Source organism: Brachyistius frenatus, unplaced genomic scaffold, assembly GCF_029030835.1.
Source record: "Brachyistius frenatus isolate BFR_SWC_R1_liver_20210118 unplaced genomic scaffold, ASM2903083v1 Contig_129, whole genome shotgun sequence".
In the NCBI taxonomy this organism is placed as follows: domain Eukaryota; kingdom Metazoa; phylum Chordata; class Actinopteri; family Embiotocidae; genus Brachyistius; species Brachyistius frenatus.
The window spans coordinates 31,800-50,987 of record NW_027210728.1 but is presented as its reverse complement, the minus strand read 5'-3'; the positions used below and the strand labels follow the sequence as shown (position 1 = coordinate 50,987).

The 19,188-nt window shown below is 43.0% G+C and overlaps 1 protein-coding gene across 1 annotated transcript in view; it reads left to right on the top strand.

Moving 5' to 3' along the window:
• galnt18a (UDP-N-acetyl-alpha-D-galactosamine:polypeptide N-acetylgalactosaminyltransferase 18a) overlaps nucleotides 1-16,689 on the top strand; it is a 115,424-nt gene extending 98,735 nt beyond the window's left edge. The window contains exons 10-11 of the mRNA XM_069714249.1: nucleotides 1,777-1,941; nucleotides 11,946-16,689. Of these exons, the coding sequence (XP_069570350.1) occupies nucleotides 1,777-1,941; nucleotides 11,946-12,092 (312 nt within the window). The 3' untranslated portion in view covers nucleotides 12,093-16,689. The remainder of the gene's footprint in view (nucleotides 1-1,776; nucleotides 1,942-11,945) is intronic.
• The last annotated feature ends 2,499 nt before the right edge of the window (nucleotides 16,690-19,188 follow it).

The following is a 19,188-nucleotide window of genomic DNA, read 5'->3' as shown; positions in this document are numbered from 1 at the left end:
CTTTTATTTCTCGCAACATTAAAAGAAGAAATGTTGTTTAAAGACCTGGCAAATTTTGCAGGTGAGGAAAAAAAAAAAACCCACAAGAAACAATACATTTAGCATTCAAAAATTAGCCTACTTACAGGACTCCCTGCAGCTAATTGCTAATCATAGAAACCCTCTGTGAATATACACTTGAAGCAGAACTGCATTATTACCGCTGCAGTCTTAGTTTTAGTGCCGTATATTTTGAAGAGAGGACAGAACTCTGCTAATCAGGAAAAAAAAGATGTCTGTTTCCCCGAGATACTCGTTGGAGATTGTTTAAAGAAAACAGTTTGGATGTTGAAATTGAGCAATCAGCACTTTAAAGTGAGACGATATAACTTCAGAAAGTCTGAGTGTTGTTGCCCGACCGAGTGGATCCCCGTGTGGCCGCAGTTTACCGTCTTCTGAAGGCTCGAAAGCAAAATGATAACGGCTCAAAGTGGTTTCGTGAACAGGACAGTGAGTTCAGGGGGCTTGAGTTTGAAAGTTACACGTTTTGAAAGCGTGAAACTAACACGCGCGTAACTGTCATGTGACCTGGATCACGTTACCGGGGACCCCACAAGAGGACGCAGTGACGCCAGGTGCAAAGGCCATTCGGGAAGACGAGGTTTGAATCCAGAAGGTGACCATGTTTGTCTTGAGTTGTGTTTTTTTTTGGGGGTTTCCAAAACGGAACCGCAATTATTTCTCCTCGCCTAAAAACCGCGTGTAACCGCAAACACTACACAGAAGCGTGTAACTGTCACGCCTAAACAGCGCAAAGCGTGACTATCTCGCATGTTTCCGCGGCGGGCCGGCGTGTCTATTTCGCGACTTTGCCGTGATACCGGGTCCATACTGTATACATTTCCTAATTAAAGTGCTCAGCAAGTATCTGACAGTATATGCATTGTTTTGTTCTTGGGTCTCTCCTGAAAAATATATCTGTAACTTAATGAAGGTTCATTTGCTGGTCAGAAGCACTCTGACTTACGACCAGATGCGCCGCAGGACGTCATTCCCGCCGGCGGCCATCAAACTTTTTAGCACTTCCTTCAGAACATCTGATGTGCACACGATGAAGCAACAGATAGACCGGCTTTAAAATAACGTTTTAGGTTTTTAAGGATTTGCACACTTTCACAATTTGTCCTTATTTAACTATGGTATTTATTATACATGCTGGTAACTGTATATTTAGTATATTTATCATGTAAAATTATTATCAGTTTTTGTGGAAGCTTTTTTTTTTTTGTCCTCGAGGTGTTGAACTTCATACGAATCGGTTTTTCTATTCTCTCCTCGTGGATATAAATGGGAAGGACGACACGTATTAAACACTGACGGCAATGTCGAGGCCGCACAGGAAAAGATGCGTCTGTGTTACAAATGTTGGAAATTACAAGCTTATAGAAACATAAAGCGTGAGCGGAAAATACTTTTCTTTTTTTCAAAACACGCTCCATTAACCGAATGACGGGGTGCTTCATGCTTCATACTGCAAGTGGAAAATGGGATAAAGTGAATTGCGTGCGAGGTAGCTGATAGTTATACATTTATTGTAATATTACAATAACTGAGTGGATAAATCGGGCGTCCTTTTGAATGCTTGATGTTGTTGAGACGCAACCGGGTAGAAATATATATTAAAGGAAAATAACATTGCAGAGAAATCCGTATGTGAACCTTGATTCTTGGTCCTTTTAAAAGCCTTGTCCGTCCACCACCCCACCACCCCACCTCCCCTTCTCCCTCCCCTCGCAGAACGTCTACTACACCAGCTCCCAGCAGCTTCACCTGGGGGTGCTGAGCCCGACGATCGACGACGACGACAACAAGTGTCTGGTGGACGTGAACAGCCGACCGCGGCTGCTGGAGTGCAGCTACGCGGCCACCAAGCACATGAAGCTCACCTGGACGTTCAGCCAGGTGAGTTTCAGACGCACACAAAATAAAAGAAGCCGAGTTGCACATTTTACGACTGCAGCCAGACGTTAGAAACTTACCAGCCGTGCACGTGTTTTCAAATCCTCTGTTGATGTTTGCAGCCTTTGATATCATCCGTTTGCTCGTTTGTATTCCGTATGTACCTTCAGTTTCCTGCTGGTTTTGTCTGCCGGACTATAAAAACTTTGTCTTTTTTTTTTTTTTTACCTCCACTCCACTTTGTTTTGAGTCTTAAAGGATTCCCTCTCCTGGTTCGGTCATAGCACAGATCATTCTTCCAGTATTTCCTTTAAAAAAATTTTTTTATAAAAAAGCACATCCACGCCGCTCGTTTAACGAGCTTTCGCACATTCACAGTTTCTACCTTTTTAACAAGCCTACTAACAAGCTTTTTTCTTAATCGTCACACTTTTGAATGTTGTCTTAAAATGTGACAGATAAGTAGAGGGAGCTGGATAATTAGTATAAAGACGAAACTGCTGGTGTTCGAGCCCGAGGCGTCTCTGGTCTCTGTGTGTGCATTTGGAAGCTTTTTTTGTGTGTGTGTGTGTGCGTGTACTGTTTTTTTGTTGTTTTTTTGTCCCAAATATCAGACCGAATAAGAGGCTTACTGAAGCATCATTCGGGCCCTTCCTCGTCCCAGAGTCCTCAGAGAACAATAACCGTCTCTCCATCCCTTCAGCTCCCCAGTTGCCTCCGTATCTGTAGCTACTGGGCACACTGGCAGGGGAATCCGCTTCTAATTAGCATCAGCCAGATTCAGAAAATCTCACTTCCGACTTATGTCAGAAGTCAAAGAGAGGAAACCCATTAGGCACATCCCCAGGGGTGGGGGGGGGGGGAGCAGGAAGCGTCTCCATTTTCTTCGTTAAAAGTTTAACGGAGAAGTCAAATAAGGCCCCGAGATTGAACCCCTACGAGCTTTCTGGCAGAGCAGATGAAATGTTAGATGTACGAAAGGTTAAAAAAAAAAAAAAAAAAAAAAAAAGGAAGGAGAAAGATTGAAATGAAAAACGTTAAATTCAACGTTTCCTTCACTCGTGATGAGTCAAATCAGTATTTTGCGCCAGTAGTTACCTCATTAAGATAAGAGGTAAGAGATAAAACAGTATATTTGCCGGATGCGATTGAAATTCAATTTCTCAGTCGCAGAATGTTTTAAATTTCCATAACAATAAAATAAAGACATTACTGGATAATGAATGTCTCTATTGAAACTTCCTTTTTGATCTGTTCCAATTACAGAAATGATCCCATCTAATGTTTTGAGGGTAAAACACAGATTCATTTATGATGAAAAACCAAAAAACTATATCGGATGTATTTGCTGCGTTGGGAGAGTGCGTCCCTGAATGCAATTATTGTGTATGTACATCATTAAAAACAGTGTCTTTAACTGAAGCCAAAATAAGGACGCAAAACTATTTATCAAAGCTGTATGTTGGGATATTTGTTGACTACTCGGCGCTAGAAAAACAAGCTCACAACTTGGTCCACTCGCTTGCAAACGTTTGTTAATTTGCACATTCAGCGGTCACAGATCTTGTTCCCATGATGAATATAAGCCTGCTATTCTGTGTCCTTGTAGCTCTTAAGATGAAAAAGGATTTTTGTTTTGTTTTGTTTTGTTTTTTTATATTCAGTCTGTCGACCTTTTGATGCTGACAGGTTTTGTTTTTAAAGCCTTTTCAAGAAAAGCAGCTGGAAATGAAGTTAACGATCAACCAAGAGTCGAACCACGGCGTGTAATACGCCCATGAGTCCACCAGAGGGTGTCGTGTTATCTTGGCTTCAGATGACCAAAAACGACACGGTTCGGTTTCGGAAAAGATCGTGGATTAGCTTAAATGCGCCACAGTTACAGTTTGATTAGGTTTAAGCACAAAAACGACTTCATTGGGGCGACAACGAGATAATGGATCGGATTTAAATTAAGTCATTTTACAGAAGTAACGTTTTGTACATTGCAAAAGTTACTTAATGTGCATTACTCGCATTAAATATCTTACGTAAGCAGTTTATTCACGTGATTTTTGCTCCCTCACGACCTCAAACTTCGATCTTCCGGGTAAGAAAATAAACTCCTGTGTTTGTTCCATCCAACCACCTTAAATTTCCTTCTTCTATCCCGGTCACACATGCGTAACTTTTCATTACCCGGGCGAGGCAAAACGTAACCCTGACACGGTACCCTCTAGTGGACTGACACGTGTATCACACGCTTTGACTGTAATGACAGCTCAGAAGAAAAAAAACTAAACTTTGAGCTACAACAGGGAAAAAAGAAAAAAAAAAAACCTCCATTGAGCTCAGCGATACTACAAAGTGTGATGAAAGCTCTCTTTGGGTTCGTAACCCGGAGCGACACCTTTCACATACACGGTTACTTAATCAGTCGTTTCATAGAAAGTACTTCATGCAGACAGTGTTTTACATTCTGCAGATGAACAGAGTTTAGTGAAAGATTATTTAACAAACCAAATCATTTAAAGATCGCCAATTCCTCTCGTCCACGATTTACGAGATCCGTCGTAGAAACGCCGTCCCGCCACGTGCGTCGCCACACGACCGCGTATCGCGTCATTTCCACGCCCAGCGGCCGGTAGCCCGTTACCGTCAACCCTGCGCTCGCCCCGGGGCGGACGCTGATACAGATTAGCTCCCGCACTGACCCCGACAATTATGTTTCTGATTTAATCAAGAATCTGGTTTCAGAATTGATTTAATGCCAAAGAAGTAATTGTGTTTATGCCACTCGTACGGCAGCAGAAATAGAGACTCTGTGGTTTGGTCCTCGGACACCGTTGTTAGCCAGACAACCAACATAAATAGTCCAAAAAAACAGAACTGAATTATGAAGAGAGATTAATTATTGACTACGTAACCGCACATGCACGTGTTTTGGGGGGTTTTGGGTTTCTGATCTTTAGACTGCAAAGTAGTGCACATTGAAGATCTCTATGGATTCTTTTTTTTTCTTTTAAAGTTAGAAGTCTTCCCTGCTTAGCAATAGACGGAGAGGGAGCAGGAGGAGGCGTAAAGAACATACAGGTGGAGTCATGTCGAAAAATGTAGGCAGAGGAGGAGAGAAGAAAGAAACAGACGAGCAGGGAAAGATGAGAGGACAAAAAGGAAAGAACGGAGGCGGTTGGGAGGGCTGGAAAAAAAAGAAAAAAGAAAAGAGGAGCGGTGGAGAAGAGGGAGGGGGCGGCGTTTCATGAGCGTCGGGCAGTCAGTATTTGTGAATTATTAAGTAGATCTTTCACAATATTGCACTGTGCTTGACCCCGAGGAAACAGCATTCAATAAAGAAAAGACAGAGTGCAAGACGGACCGAGGGAAAGAAAAGAAACCCGCCCGACAGTGACGGCATCTTTTTTTTTTTTTTTTTTTTTCCTTCCGTACAGCGAGGCTATTGTTTGTGGCAAAAGTTGAATTTTCTTTTGTCAGCTTTTTATTTTGTTGCACTTACCTCAAGGTATTAAAAAAAAATTTTTAAATAAAAAGTTTCATTTTGTAAAAACGACGGCTGCAATTGTCACCGTTCATTAGATTCTCCGGCACAATAGAAGAGCGAAGCTGGGAGCTTATCTGGAGGCGCCCCCCCTCCTCCTCCTCCCTCCCTCCTCCCTCCGTCCCCCCCCCGAGAGCTTCCTGAGCGAGAACGGTTCGCTTTCAGATGCAATCAAAGCCGACGCATCAAAAGAAACAGCGGCTCTTAGTATTGATCACCGCGTACTATATGAATCCAAACCGAGAAGTGAATGCAGCTCTAAAAATACCCCCCCGCCCCCCCCCACACACACACACACACACACACACACACACACACAAACACACACACACACACACAAAATGGAGCCGTCACGGTTATTCGATGTAGCGTGCACTGCTCCATATTTGAAATTATTTTTTTTTTTGCCGTATATCTTTCAGATAATCTTGGATTTCGAGTGCAGGATTCCTGCTATTCACTCAACGCCGTTTCTAAAAGATCTTCGTGAAGTCTCACTGATGTCGGATCGCGTTCAATTCATTACAATCAGTAATTTATAACTTCTCCCAGATGAGCAGCTTCTTTTCCAAGAGACTGTGAACCCTGCAAACAGCGGCTCGTGTTTTTCTTTGCACCCCACAACAAATACAGCTGCGGCTTCAGTCAATAGCGTTTCAGAAACTTTTAATTAGAAAGCTGTTTTTGACATGTTTGCAGACTGCAAATATTACTTCGTGCTCGTGCACTGTTACATGAAAGAACCTTTCTGTGTTTAAATACCGTTTTTTGTTTTTTTCTTCTTTTACTGCTTTGCGAGTTGCTTTGTTTGTTTAAATCTTTGAAGTTAAAATTCTTACTACTGCATTTTCTGCAGAATAAACCTACACATTTCCAACTCGAGAATCTCTTCAACCTTGTGAGTTACCGTTTGTCAGAGCTCAACAGTACGCAACTCGTAGTGTGTCTTCGCTGTGTATCTTTAAAGTCAATAAGAGAAATATAACAACAATTACACAATTTGCATTTTATTTTATATTTATTTGTTTTGTTTAATTTGTTTTATTTTGACGCAGTTCTTTTTCAAATTCCCCATACTGTGAAATTCAGATGATGAACCAACTGAGGGAGGTTTGGGTGGGTGGATGAACCGACAAAGCGTTGGACTTCAACACAGGAACTTTAACCATGTTGTTTATCAATGTAACCGTGACAACGAAGGTCCTCTATTTCAACCACAGACTGTACATAAAAGTGGACCTAATTTCCGGGTCTGAAAGATGAGGCCGATGCAAAATTGCCTTAAAGTGCAATACCACCGAAGGCCACTAGGGGCGGCCTCCAAATAAATAGGCTCTGGAGGCCTCAAGTAGCAATAGTTTTGGGGGGCGTGTCTGTTTGATTGACAGGCCTGTGGTGCTGTCAGGTTACGGCTGCCGGTGGGCGGGACGTAGTATCGTCGGGTTTCCAATCACATCGAGTCAGATCTCTAAATCCTTTGAGCTTTCAGCTACTCGTAAGCTTTATCGAGAATATATGTTTTAAGCTTTGTCTTTAAGATAGAGAGGATATCTGCCTCCTGAGCCGAGGCTGGGAGCTGGTTCAACACAATGGGGGGAGGAGGGGCGGGCCTCTTTCTTCTTTTTTTTTTCCTTTAAGATTATAAAACTTTTAATAATAAAGTTGATAATAAAGGCTACAGAGTACTTTGAAGCTTGTGAACTCGGCTTTAATCCCAGTGAATATCAGTAGGGGGGTTGTGTGCTTCTTTTGTAGTTATCTGTTGATGCAAAACTGTAGATGTGTCACCCAGAATTTAATTATGGCAAACAGAGGAAATCCATGATGGCCCAGTTTAGGAAGGGAAAGGATTATTTGCTTTGTGAAAAGAAACAGGTTTTTATTTCAGCATGAAAAGAATCTGAGGTTTGGGGTGTTGTTGTTGTTGTTGTTGTTTTTTTTGGGGGGTTTTTGAACGAATGAATGAATGAACTACAGAAGCGCTTCACGCTCGGCTCTCTATCATTTTCCGCTCTTTGTCTTTCGCGAGGGTGCTTTTTACTCACCACATCCTTCGAGGTGAACGACTCCATGATTGAGCGTCTCGGCTGACAGATCGCTTGACTCGCCTGCACCCGGCCGCCCGCCCCGACTCGACTGTCTGACGGCTTTCTGGCCGGCTGGCTGTCTGACCGACTGATTAACTAGTGTTCCCGCCTTAATAGCAGGGAATCAATAGTGCGGCCCAACTCTGCACTCTGCAGAATGACAAGCGCGGGGGAGGACGGGGGGGGGGCTCGCTTGCAAGATTGAGGACAAGGTGTTGGAGAATTGCCAAATATTTGCCTGCGTTTATATGTATGCGTTTAAATGATTACGGGAGTGACGGTGTGCATTTCTGGGTAAACACCGACTCAGCCACTGCACACTTAGTCCGAGGCGCGTTTCTCTGGGACGTCCGCAGGTAGAGCTCAGGCCCCGTAAGCACATTTGTCGGAAGTCACTCAGAAGGTCGCCGCAGGTCTTTGAGAAAGCCAATTGACCGGTTTTCAGCCGCAGGAAAGGATCAGTGCGATCGCTGTAATGGATCCGAGGTCTGCCAACGCAGCACCGTGTACAGCAAGAGCTATCAAGACCCACTCTCGCTGGTATAATGTCCCATTAGCAGCTCAACTGCAGCGGGCGAGGTAAAAGTTGGAAATGTCACACCCAGTATTGCAGAGCGCAAACAGGTTTCTGACGGCCCCCCAAAAAAAAAAAAAAAACAACAACCAGCGGAGGGTCAGCGTATTTTACGCAGTGCGGTAAAATACGAGCCTGGTGCGAAACCAGACTCTCAATTCGTCATGTGAAAATTTGCGTTTGCAGTCGTTTCATCCTTCTGGGCGTACATGAAGGTATTTTTGTCTTTTATTATGCAAGCAAAAAAAAAAAAAAAAAATACAGCAGCAGACGAGCCTAAGGGCCAATGTTCGATTAAAAATCAGATAGTTTTGAGGGAATTTCGAGTAGTAGACCTGTTTGAAATGCCCATCCTTATTCCCTAATGCCTTATTTAGGATCTAACATTCAACTTGTCAAAACAGAAAGGATTCATCAGCGAATAAGCCGTAACGCAATCACACTTTAGAGATCACAAGCTCACGAAAAATATCTCATTCAAGAGCATCCTTTATCTTTTCATTGGATTTTTTTTTTTTTTTTAAAGTATCGTGTACTTGCTGCCTCAAATGAAACTGCTCCCTTAAAAAGTGTTGAACTTTAAAAAAAAAAAAAAAACAGGTTCAACCGGTCCATCATTAAAAATCCAATAGGATTTAACTCGTGGTCCGGTATTACAGCGATTAGCCTGGGATCAGTGTCCCGTAAAGCGAGGTGAACTGCTGTAAATCCAGCGCGTGACTCTCGGAGATACTTTCCCTCCCCGTCTCGGCGTAGCCTTGCGACCGCGCACGTGCACGGCAGATTGCGCGTATTACTCCCACGTCTCGACGGTCCGCCTCCACATCGGCAGGTGATACGTGGGCAAACTGTACTCTCCGCGGCAGCGGCCGTGCTCGCAGACGAGGGAATCGATATCTTCTTCGGCGAGCTGAAAGCTTTGAGGAGAAACGTGACTGCTCTCCACTGCTGCTGTGCACCGGTCCGCTTCTTTTCTCTTTTTTTATTTTTATTTTTTTATTGTTTGTAATGTAGTCAAACCCTCTTGAGAACAGAATACAGGGTTAGCGGGGAGGTTCAGCGGGCTTAGAAACGGCAAAACGCTGTCGTGTTCTCCTCTCGGTGTGTGTGTGTGTGTGTGTGTGTGTGTGTGTGTGTGTGTGTGTGTGTGTGTGTGTGTGTGTGTGTGTGTGTGTGTGTGTGTGTGTGTGTGTGTGTGTGTGTGTGTGTGTGTGTGTGTGTGATTTGTGGAAGATGTAAAGCATATTGATTTTAAAGCAAAGCAGCCATCCTAAAGCACGCAGCATGTTTGACACAAATGGGTTTAGTCTCCTCTCTCACGGGGCTCAGGCTCATTAAAACATATTACTGTTCTTGCCAAATAACTAAGGACCTACTTTGGGTGCCAGCCTGTTGTTCTAGAAACTAAGATACACACAAACGCACATGCAGAAACGGGGCAGAGGTAGAAGCTTCACATTCAATGATAGGAAAGCAAGCCTCTTATTCAGAGTGACGTTGTTGGGAACAGTCTGCGCACATACAGTGGACACCATAGATACCGTACAAATGTATTCCTGCATTTCAGTCTTTCCTCTGTCTCCTTTTATCAGTTCACTTCAGTTTTCTGCTTTATTGGCACAACTATTGCGTCAGCGGTCCTGCCAAAACATCTAAATACCAGCGAATTAAATAATACAATACCCATTGAGTAATGAACATCAAACGTGTTCCGAATCCGAGCGAGCAGGAATCAGATAAGTAGGGCAGAATTCATTCAAACTCAAGAAATGCTTCTTTCTTAATTTGTTGTGACACCAAAGAATAAATACAGAAAATCTCATTAGCTGTCTGTTCGCAGACATTTCAAGATGGCCAAGCAACATTATACAACCGATAAACCAGCACAATGAAGACGCGTTCCATCATCAGGGGAACAACCAGCAGTTGTTGTCATTATCAATTTATGTGCTTGTTATTATTTCAGTCGATAGATCAATCACAAATAGAAAATACTACTGAATAAGCTCCAACGTAATTTATCGGAACCCATTTTTACATCTTTTTTAGATTACTAGTCCTGGCGGACCAGCAGTGCAAAGATTTTCAGTTTACAATGATACAAAATAGAAAGAAAAAAAAAAGCAGCAAATGCTTAAAACAGTGAGGGTTTATAGGAATGCTTCAAAAAAAAAAAAATGTATGAAACTACCGATGGATTACCAACTGGAATTACCGCCTGGTTTACATGCAATTCATGAACATGTGTGTTTGTGCAACATTTGTGCAGATTTCCTCGCGGCGCAGCTGAGATAACGGTGGGAAACAGATGTGAACGCATAGTGACCTTGAACTTTGACCTTTGACCACCAAAATGTCATCAGTTCATCGTTGAGTTAAATTGAACATTTGTGACAGACGTTCCCGGACGTAACGCATTCACGAGCACAGGCCAATGTGACGGGACAGTGACTTTGACCTCTGACCACCAAGTTCATGAGTTACACCAAGTGGGTGTTTTTTTTGCCGAGTTCAAAGACATTTCCTCAATGCACTCTTGAGGCATTGCGTCTACGAGAACGGGACAGACGGATGAGAGGGACACGAGGTCACGGTGAACTCTAATCAGTTCATTGAGGCCAAGTGAATGATAGTTTCATATTTAAAGAAATTCCGACTCTAAACTCTGGGAGGTGATCTTTGAGATCTTAAATGTTGTCGACCGATCTTATCACATCGCAAAAATTATGCATTTCACCCACATAGGAACTATTACGTTAAAAAAAAACAGCACACAGAAGCCAAACGTGTTTTTTTTTTTTTTTTAAGTCTACTCGAATCATGAATGACTCCTGACCTGAATAAATTATACTTTTTTTCCCCCCACTAAATGTATTAATTGGTGTAGTTGATGAGAAATGCGCTTCACCCGAGTTGAACCCGAGGAGCTGCTGCCGTCTGGACTCTCGCTCTTCGACCTGAAGCAATAAACTGGTTTTAATTTGTGATTACAGGCTGTGAAATTCCAAACACAAGGTCAAATATCTACTGGCTGTGCCCGACAGCTATGCTGTAAACCGGCTCATAATCTTTTACAGCACACATCCACCAGCTGGTGGGCTGCATGTTGTTAAAACATCCAGAAACACAAAGTTTAGGTAAAAAGGTGACTGGGAGTTAATGGAAAATGCTGACTTGCTGGCTTGCCATTGAAATTGAAGGTGTGCTTTTGAGTATGGTGCACTTATGAGGACTTCTGCTTCTTTTTATGGTTGCATTTACGTTCAAATGAAGTCATTTACTCTTTGAGCAAGCTGACGTTTTTATGTTTAAGTCTGCATTTCATGTCAGGACTCTGTAGCCGACAGTGTTTCAACTAAACTGAGGGTTGTTGGGTTTTTTTTTGGTCACTGAGGTCTGAAACCGTGTTTATGTAACACTGCAAAAGATTCAAAATTGAACTGAATTCTGGGACACCTCAAACATAAATCTTTCATAAAACATTTTCAGTGTTAACTTGAAAACCAGCCTGAAGAGTATTTTATGACCTCTTCTGGTTAAAAGTCCCATAGACTGATGCAATACCACTGAGGACCACCGGGGGCTGGCTCCAATAAATCTGTGGCTCCAATAGACTCCTATTGAGAGAGGTACGTTTGTGGGTGTGCCTGGTTTGACTGTTGCAGTAACCGCTCTGTTTTAGTAGGTTTGTAACGGTACGTGTATTCATCACCGAACCGTTCGGTATGGGAAGTTTTATTGTCAGATGTACTTCATACATTAGATGAAAACAGCTTGTTGCCTCTTTTAACTTTGTCGTTTCTCTCTGCAGGGTGGATTCATCCAGAACATCGATTCTCAGCGCTGTCTGGAGCTGGTTGAGAGCAGACAATCAGAGTTCAGCTTCCAGTTGGCCATTCAGGACTGCACCGGTCAGAAATGGACCATCACTAACATACTGACTGTCCTGCCGCAGTGAGCTCAATAACACCGGTCAGGCAAATCTGAACACCTTTTTTTTTTTTTTTTTTTTTTGTGACGGACTAGCCTGGTAAGCGAGGTTAAGTTCAAGCGAGTAACTCTGTCCGAAAAAAACGACCCAGATCCAGGACGGACCGTCGCAGAGTTCCGGTACACGAAAGAGGAATTAAGAGTCCGGTTAGACATAATGACCCAAGCAGCAAACTTAAGTGTCCAACGAAATGAGTTTCAATACTGCAGAGAATATCGCACAGGAAACAATGTGCTTCAGTAAGACACGGATCACCGGTAACCTAATAACCGTTTTATACCAACGACGCGGGACGAGAGACACTCGCAGATGGAGTCCGGAGCTCTTAAAAACGTCCCACTCTGCAATCGAAATGAGAAATGTCGTCGCTTGGTCCAGGGGGACGGGCTCGTGAAATCGTGTGAGCAGGTTCGGTTATTGCAGGATGAGGTCCGTAATGCATTTTGGGTTCCCGTTCGCAGTTTTAAGATAACTCCCCTCGGTCTCATCGCACAATCACTATAACAAATTGAGTGACCTTGGTTCTCGTGTGCAGATACATAAGAATGACAGCGCCCATGGCAGAAAAAAATCGGGCAAAATCCATTACAAAAATGATATGAACGACAGGTTTTGAATTATTATCATCATCGCATACTGAGTGTAGGCAGGAAAGGTGCTGTAGATTTCTTTCAGTTTCACACAAAAAAAAAAAAAAAAAAAAAAAGGCAGAAAGTGCAATAGAGAGTAACCACGGAGGGATTTCAACTGGCATTGTGACAGAAAACTCTGTCCCTCAGAAGTTTCAGAGTGTGCTTTGGATTTAATTGGATCAGAACCGGAGCCGTCGATCACGCTGGCAGGCGCCATATTTGCGGGGTTCAGAGACAGTGCAGGAGATTCATCCAGAAAAGGAGATTGGAGACTTTTTTGCAATCTCTTGTAACACCTTTGCAAAAGAGCGAAAGTGATGCGGGAACTGCTGGTGCCGGAGAAGATGACGCACGCCTGAAAGATCGTTGTGATTTCAGAACTCTTGTCTGGATTTTAGAAATCCTGAGGTCACGGGTTTACCCTGTAGAACTACTTTTACTTTAGAAACTATGGATTGACCACCAAACCCATCATACCTACACCAGTCCACTTGAGGATACCATGTCCATAGACTGTACATAAAAACAAATGTTGCTTCTGGGTCTGAAAAATTAGGCTGATGTGGAAGTCCTTTAAATTGCAATACCACAGAGGACCACTAGGGGCTGGATCCAAAAAAGGCTCCATAGACTCCCATTCAACTATCATTTTTACACAAGTTATAGTGGCGGAATTGGCTAAAGTGTTTCCTTATTAGTTTTCTGGCGGTCCATCTAAAAATAATCCCGTCATTGATTAGATATTGGGGCCAAATTGGAGTCAAAGAAGGAGGTCATGTGACGAAGTACAATCGTAGGAACAATTGTAGGACTTTTACCCTGGGAAGCGGTAAGTAGTCCTGGTAAACACAAACAAGTTCCAGATTTGTCACATTTTATCCAAACCAACCCAAACACTAAACATAACCTTGTGGTTTCTCACCTAAGGCACTTTACTTTCGACACGTAGCCGCCACAGCAAAACGTGAAACCGACATGACATCCTCTAGTGGACTGACGGGTGTATTGCACTCTTTGGCATATATATTTTCAGCCCACTTCATCTCCCAAAATTGTTGTTTCAAAGCTGTCACTACACTTCCAGATGTGCAACTGCAGCGTAGGGTACTAAACTCTACTAACAGTCAAGGATCAATCTCTAAACAAAAAAAATTTATAATCCTTCAGTGTTAGCGAAGACCCAGCGAAGACTCAAAGAGTTGAGATTGAAGCAGAACGGGCAGAGATGTGAGAAATACTGCTTCAAACTCTGTTCATGAAAATCCGGTGAGAAATACTTGATTCCAGCCACTCGTGACCTCTTTTCACGCTGAGGTCAACATTAAATTGGAAGTCGGAGCTGTGGTGAGAATTAATGGGATCAAGCCCAGCAGCACATATTAGAAATAATCAAAGCTCCACTTGTCCTACTATAGCAGGTATAGATGTCACTTTACATTTAGACAGCACTCCCACACAGTCTTGAGAAGATGTCCAATCAAGCAAAAACAAAAAAAAAGAATTGTGAAAATGCCTGTGTGGGTGTAAAATGAAAGCACAGAAGCTGCAGATATTTCATAAGAACTCCTTTTGAATTTCATAAAATCTTGAGTCTCATCCACCAAGAAATGCATTCACGTACCTGAATCTGTGCTTGGTGCCACTCGTCCTTGAAAGAAGCCCGAACATCGTCACTACGGGTCGACCTCTCCGTTCAACTGCCCACAATATGATGGACAAATTTCAGATAACGGAACTGACATACAAATATACTTACTTAAAGTTAAATTGAAATACATATGCTGACAGGACAGTACGTCATGTGAGCAGGAAAAGAGAAATTTGGGGGAGATTGCACACGAGACGTGTTGAAAATGTAAGAACCAGTAAAATGTTTAAAAAAAAAATTAAATCAATCCTGCAATAGATAAAAGACATCGACAAAGTCAACAAGAGGGAATACGAGATTTCAAAACATGAATATAAGAAAAATTGATTGTGTTTATAAAATGAAGAATGTATGTAAAACCTCCAAATCTAAAGCCAGGCTGCAGTAATGAGTTTTAAAGTTACATCGAAAGATACACACACACTCTCGGCTTTTCTCTTTTCATCGGGCTGCGTAAAAAACAACAACTCTACAAATCTTTTTGTCTCATGTACTCTGGAACGAGCGATGCCAGAAGACCCGAGGAGCCGTTCTGATTCATAAATCGAAAGCACGGCAATGTCAACAAAACAAACAAAAACAAAAAAGATTGCCGAAAAAGTTGTAATGCACTGGAAATGTCCGATAAACGGCAGAACTCGTGAAAACGACCCGCACGACTGGTGTTTACTTCTCTGTTGTTGTTGTTGTTTGAGTGGAGCCTTGTGGTTGGAAAACTCAAAATGTAGGTTTTAGGACAGCTCCAATGCACCAGGGGGCGACCTCTCCGTGACACTTCGACGAATCCTCCATCATCTCGTGTGGGGTTTTTTTTTTTTACGGAGGAGGCGCAGGTTCATCCCGGACTGAGGCGGCCCCTGAAAACCACCTACGCAGCTGCAACGGGGTTTAACCTCCCTCCCCTCCCCCCCCTCCCCATACCCCATACCCCTCTGCGTGGGCTGTTTAAAGGTATTCTGGGAAATGTAGGACATCGCGACTGAATTATGCCGAATGAGATGATGAACTCGGATCATAAATTACACAAAAGCCCTGGATTAAACACGCCAGATGGATGTTATGTCATCCGTAACAGATGGAATCTGACCGCGCACGAGCATCCGAGGAGGGATGATTTTTTGTTTGTTTTTGTCTGCTAGTCCTTCCTACGGCAGTGGAACCAGTGAAATCGTGTGTGTGTGTGTGTGTGTGTGTGTGTGTGTGTGTGTGTGTGTGTGTGTGTGTGTGTGTGTGTGTGTGCGCGCGTGTGTGTGTGTGTGTCCTGTTGTTTTATTCTACACTGTAAAACGCTTTGTTCCCTTAAAGCTCTGAATCATGGGTAAGAATTCAACCAAGTGAATTGCGACCAGGTAAACTCTTTTTTTTTGGTTGTTGTTGTTGTTGTTTGGGTTTTTTTGCACCGACAAATAAACTTCTTCTTTTTTTTTTTTCCTCTTCTTCCTCGCTCAGTTCACCCTGGAAGGAATTTGGCATCCAAAGACATGCAATTAATCAATGAGACATGTGAATCTGGTTTGTGAAGTGTAATTTGTGCCTCGGTCGGAAACATGCGACGGGACAACGTCGGCACCATCGAAGAGATTTTGTCGGGAAAATACTCTCAAGAGGGAGAATAATTTCCTCGCATGAATAATTGATTATTTCTCTTTAAAAACGTCCCTTTTGCCTTCACAGAATTGTGGCACAAATGTACAGGTTGAGGGTGTGGGATATATTTATGAGTAAAACTTGTCTTTCGCCGATCGGACACTTGCGTACACTACTGCTAAATCATTTGCTCGGCATTTACAGGTCTCCAAAAGTTACCCACTGCGATCAAAGCTCTTAATTAAATAGAACCGCTTAGCAATCAATCTCCCAAATATTCAAAGCCCCAGCCTGCAACAATATCCATCAATAATTCAGTCCCCCAAAAAAAACCAGGTTGGGGTTTTAATTATTTATCCGGCTATTGTGTATTCAAAAGTGTTCATTTTCAATCAAGTAAGCTGAAGTGCCGATGACGCGGTGGAGACGGCGGTAACTTGTGGAGGACTGGGACTGTGCGTCTTTCTCTCGGCTACCGTGTAGCTGCTGTTACCGAAACCTTTCTGTTGATCTTCTCTTCTTCTTCTTTTTTTTTGCGGCTCAGGTGTGTAAACCCTGACATTTTTCAAAGTATCTCAATTTTTGGGAGGCTGTTACTATATATTCATGTCATGAAAATGTCCGAGCTATTTTATTAGTGTATTTAAACCAGATATTTATAAGTTCCGACAGTAAAAGATTATAATGTCAAAACCTCGTCCTGTGTGAACTGTGTGGTTTTTGTTTGGTGTTTGTTTTTTTTGTTGGTCTTTTTTGATCTGATATCGAGTCGCTGGTCAACGTGTGCGATGGTTACTGTGCTGAAACGACTGTGCGTTGGCAAATACAATACAGACGGCTAACGCGACAACCTGAACGAACGTACAGGGTCGTTTGTCTCTACGCCGCCGTGTACAACAACGCGGGTATTTTTCACCTTCGTTGGGTTTCCAACCGGTTAGGTTGTCATGGTTACAACCATAATATTAAAAAAACAAAAAAAAACAGCAAACAATCATGTCTTCAAGAAACTTCGACTTCCGGACAATCTCTCCCTCACTTTTTTTTTCCCCCACCGCCGGTACCGGCTGGGGTTTCGCCCGTTTTGGTTCTTTTGTTGTTTTCTTTCGTTGGGTTGAAGTCGTGGACGAGTACCCGGTACTTATTTTTGGTATCGCCTCCGCTGAGGTTCAAAGCTGGCCGAGCTGACACCGACTGGCCAGAGAGGATCGTCGCGATTTGGCGGGATCGGACCTCTTCGCACAAACGCGCCGCCGTCAACCAGCCGAGCTGCGACGGCCGCTGCAAATTTGTTTTAAGCAACTCGTTTAACGGCGACCCGGAAAACCCGCTCGGTCGAGAAGGAGCGGACGTTCCTCCGTTGGGTCGTCGGCGAAAGGATCCGGCGAGCGCCTGTGTCGCGTCGAAGATGACGTCGTCAGTTTCGGGGGAACCGAAATCAAGAAAAGTTACCCGGTACCGAAATCGAGTGGAATGAAGTCGAGTAGAGCCGGTACCAGCAGTGGGGAAAAGGGGGCTTTCATATATTTCAGTGTTATTTTTTTCATCAGTCCCAGTAACGCCGCCGTTTACTGTCCCACCGTCTCGTCAAAAGTCGCCTTTTGCACACACACACGCACACACACACGCACACGTGCAGTACGTCTCACAATTCATGTCCTCGTTCGACAACACGGAAATGAAAGACAAAGCGGATGTTCGGTGTGATTCATGATTTCCGCGGCGCTGACACAAAATGGATTCACCAGTAATCTCGTTATAAAAAGGTGGATGATGTTTCCGCACCGTGTTACAGATTAAAGTGCACATATTCAGATCGGTTCAGATAGATTTAAAGCTATTTTTACATATTCGTGGGCAACAAAAACAACGAGGCTACAAGAGGAATGTCATTTACTTGTCAGATTTGAGTGTTTTGTTTTTGTTTTTATTGGTATTGCAGGTTTTTTTTAAGAAGTACATTTAGAAACGGTTAGTTGTTGGGTTTTTTTACATATATTAAGAGGAATACTGAGATCTTTTTTAAATATTTATTTAAAAAGAAACCATTGATTGTTTTCACTGCTGGTATTGTGCAAATTTCCTCCCCAAATAGACAAACGACAAAAAAAAAAGAAAGGCTTCCATTCGATTTATTCCCTGACCCAGTTCACAGATTTCAACAGACCTTTTTGTACATTGATTTTCGCTTAAGACCTGTAGACTGCAGACTTCAGCGCAAGTCCCGCTCGTGTAGTGCTACTTTACCTCAAGCGTGATTCCATTAAGGAATTGACTTTTGGGCTCGAGTGTTCCCCCGGACAAGATGTCAAACTGGACTTTGGGAAATGACTTTTAGTTTTGCGTGGAGACCTTTTAAGAGTTAACATTCACCTGTTTCAATTCTCTTGAGACTTCACTTGAGAGTCACCTTGGACTTGTCTCACTTGACTTGAGTCTTGCTTTGACGAGAGTCCATTACCTTCAGACATGACTTGGACCTGCTCCTCAAGCTTTGTACTGAGCTCTTTTCCTCCTTCAATTTGAATTAGAGAGCAGCCCGTCCTGTAATGAGAGTTATGCTTGGCTTTGGACTTGAGACTCGCTCTGACAACACTTGAAACCGGACTTATACCCTTTCAATTTCTCAGAAAAAGTACGAAGCACTAGGAGACCTTCGATGAGACTTGTTTTCATTGACTTTCCCTGACAGTTGCCTCAGCTGCCTCTTACTGAAGACTTGTTTTATAACGATTTAAGACTTGATACTTAAAAACAGTGCTTTAAGGTCTTACCTCTGAAATTTCTCAGAATCGGTTTCAGACCGACTTTGCTTTAGAGTCGCTACAACCCCGAAAAGAAAAGAAGAAAACACGTCACCTGTCTTAAGTTTTACTGACACGTTTCAGCTTCTCGTGATGAGAAGATTTTCCAAGTTATAAAACTCTGGGGAAAACACATCAGACCAAAGGAAAAAAATAATAATAATAAACTCTCACTGGTGCAGTTTGTCCTCTGTAGTGCAGCTATACTGGGGGCAGAAGAGTGGTTCGCTGCAGCCTCTGAGGATCCGCTAATTATCACCTCCAGGCAACATCCCACTCTCTTGTTAGTCGGCTGAAGAGCCGGCCGGACTTCCTTTCTCTCCGTCCCACTCGTTCTCGCCTTCACCCTGCCATTATCCTTCTCCCTCCTCCCTCCTCGCCCAGACCTTTTC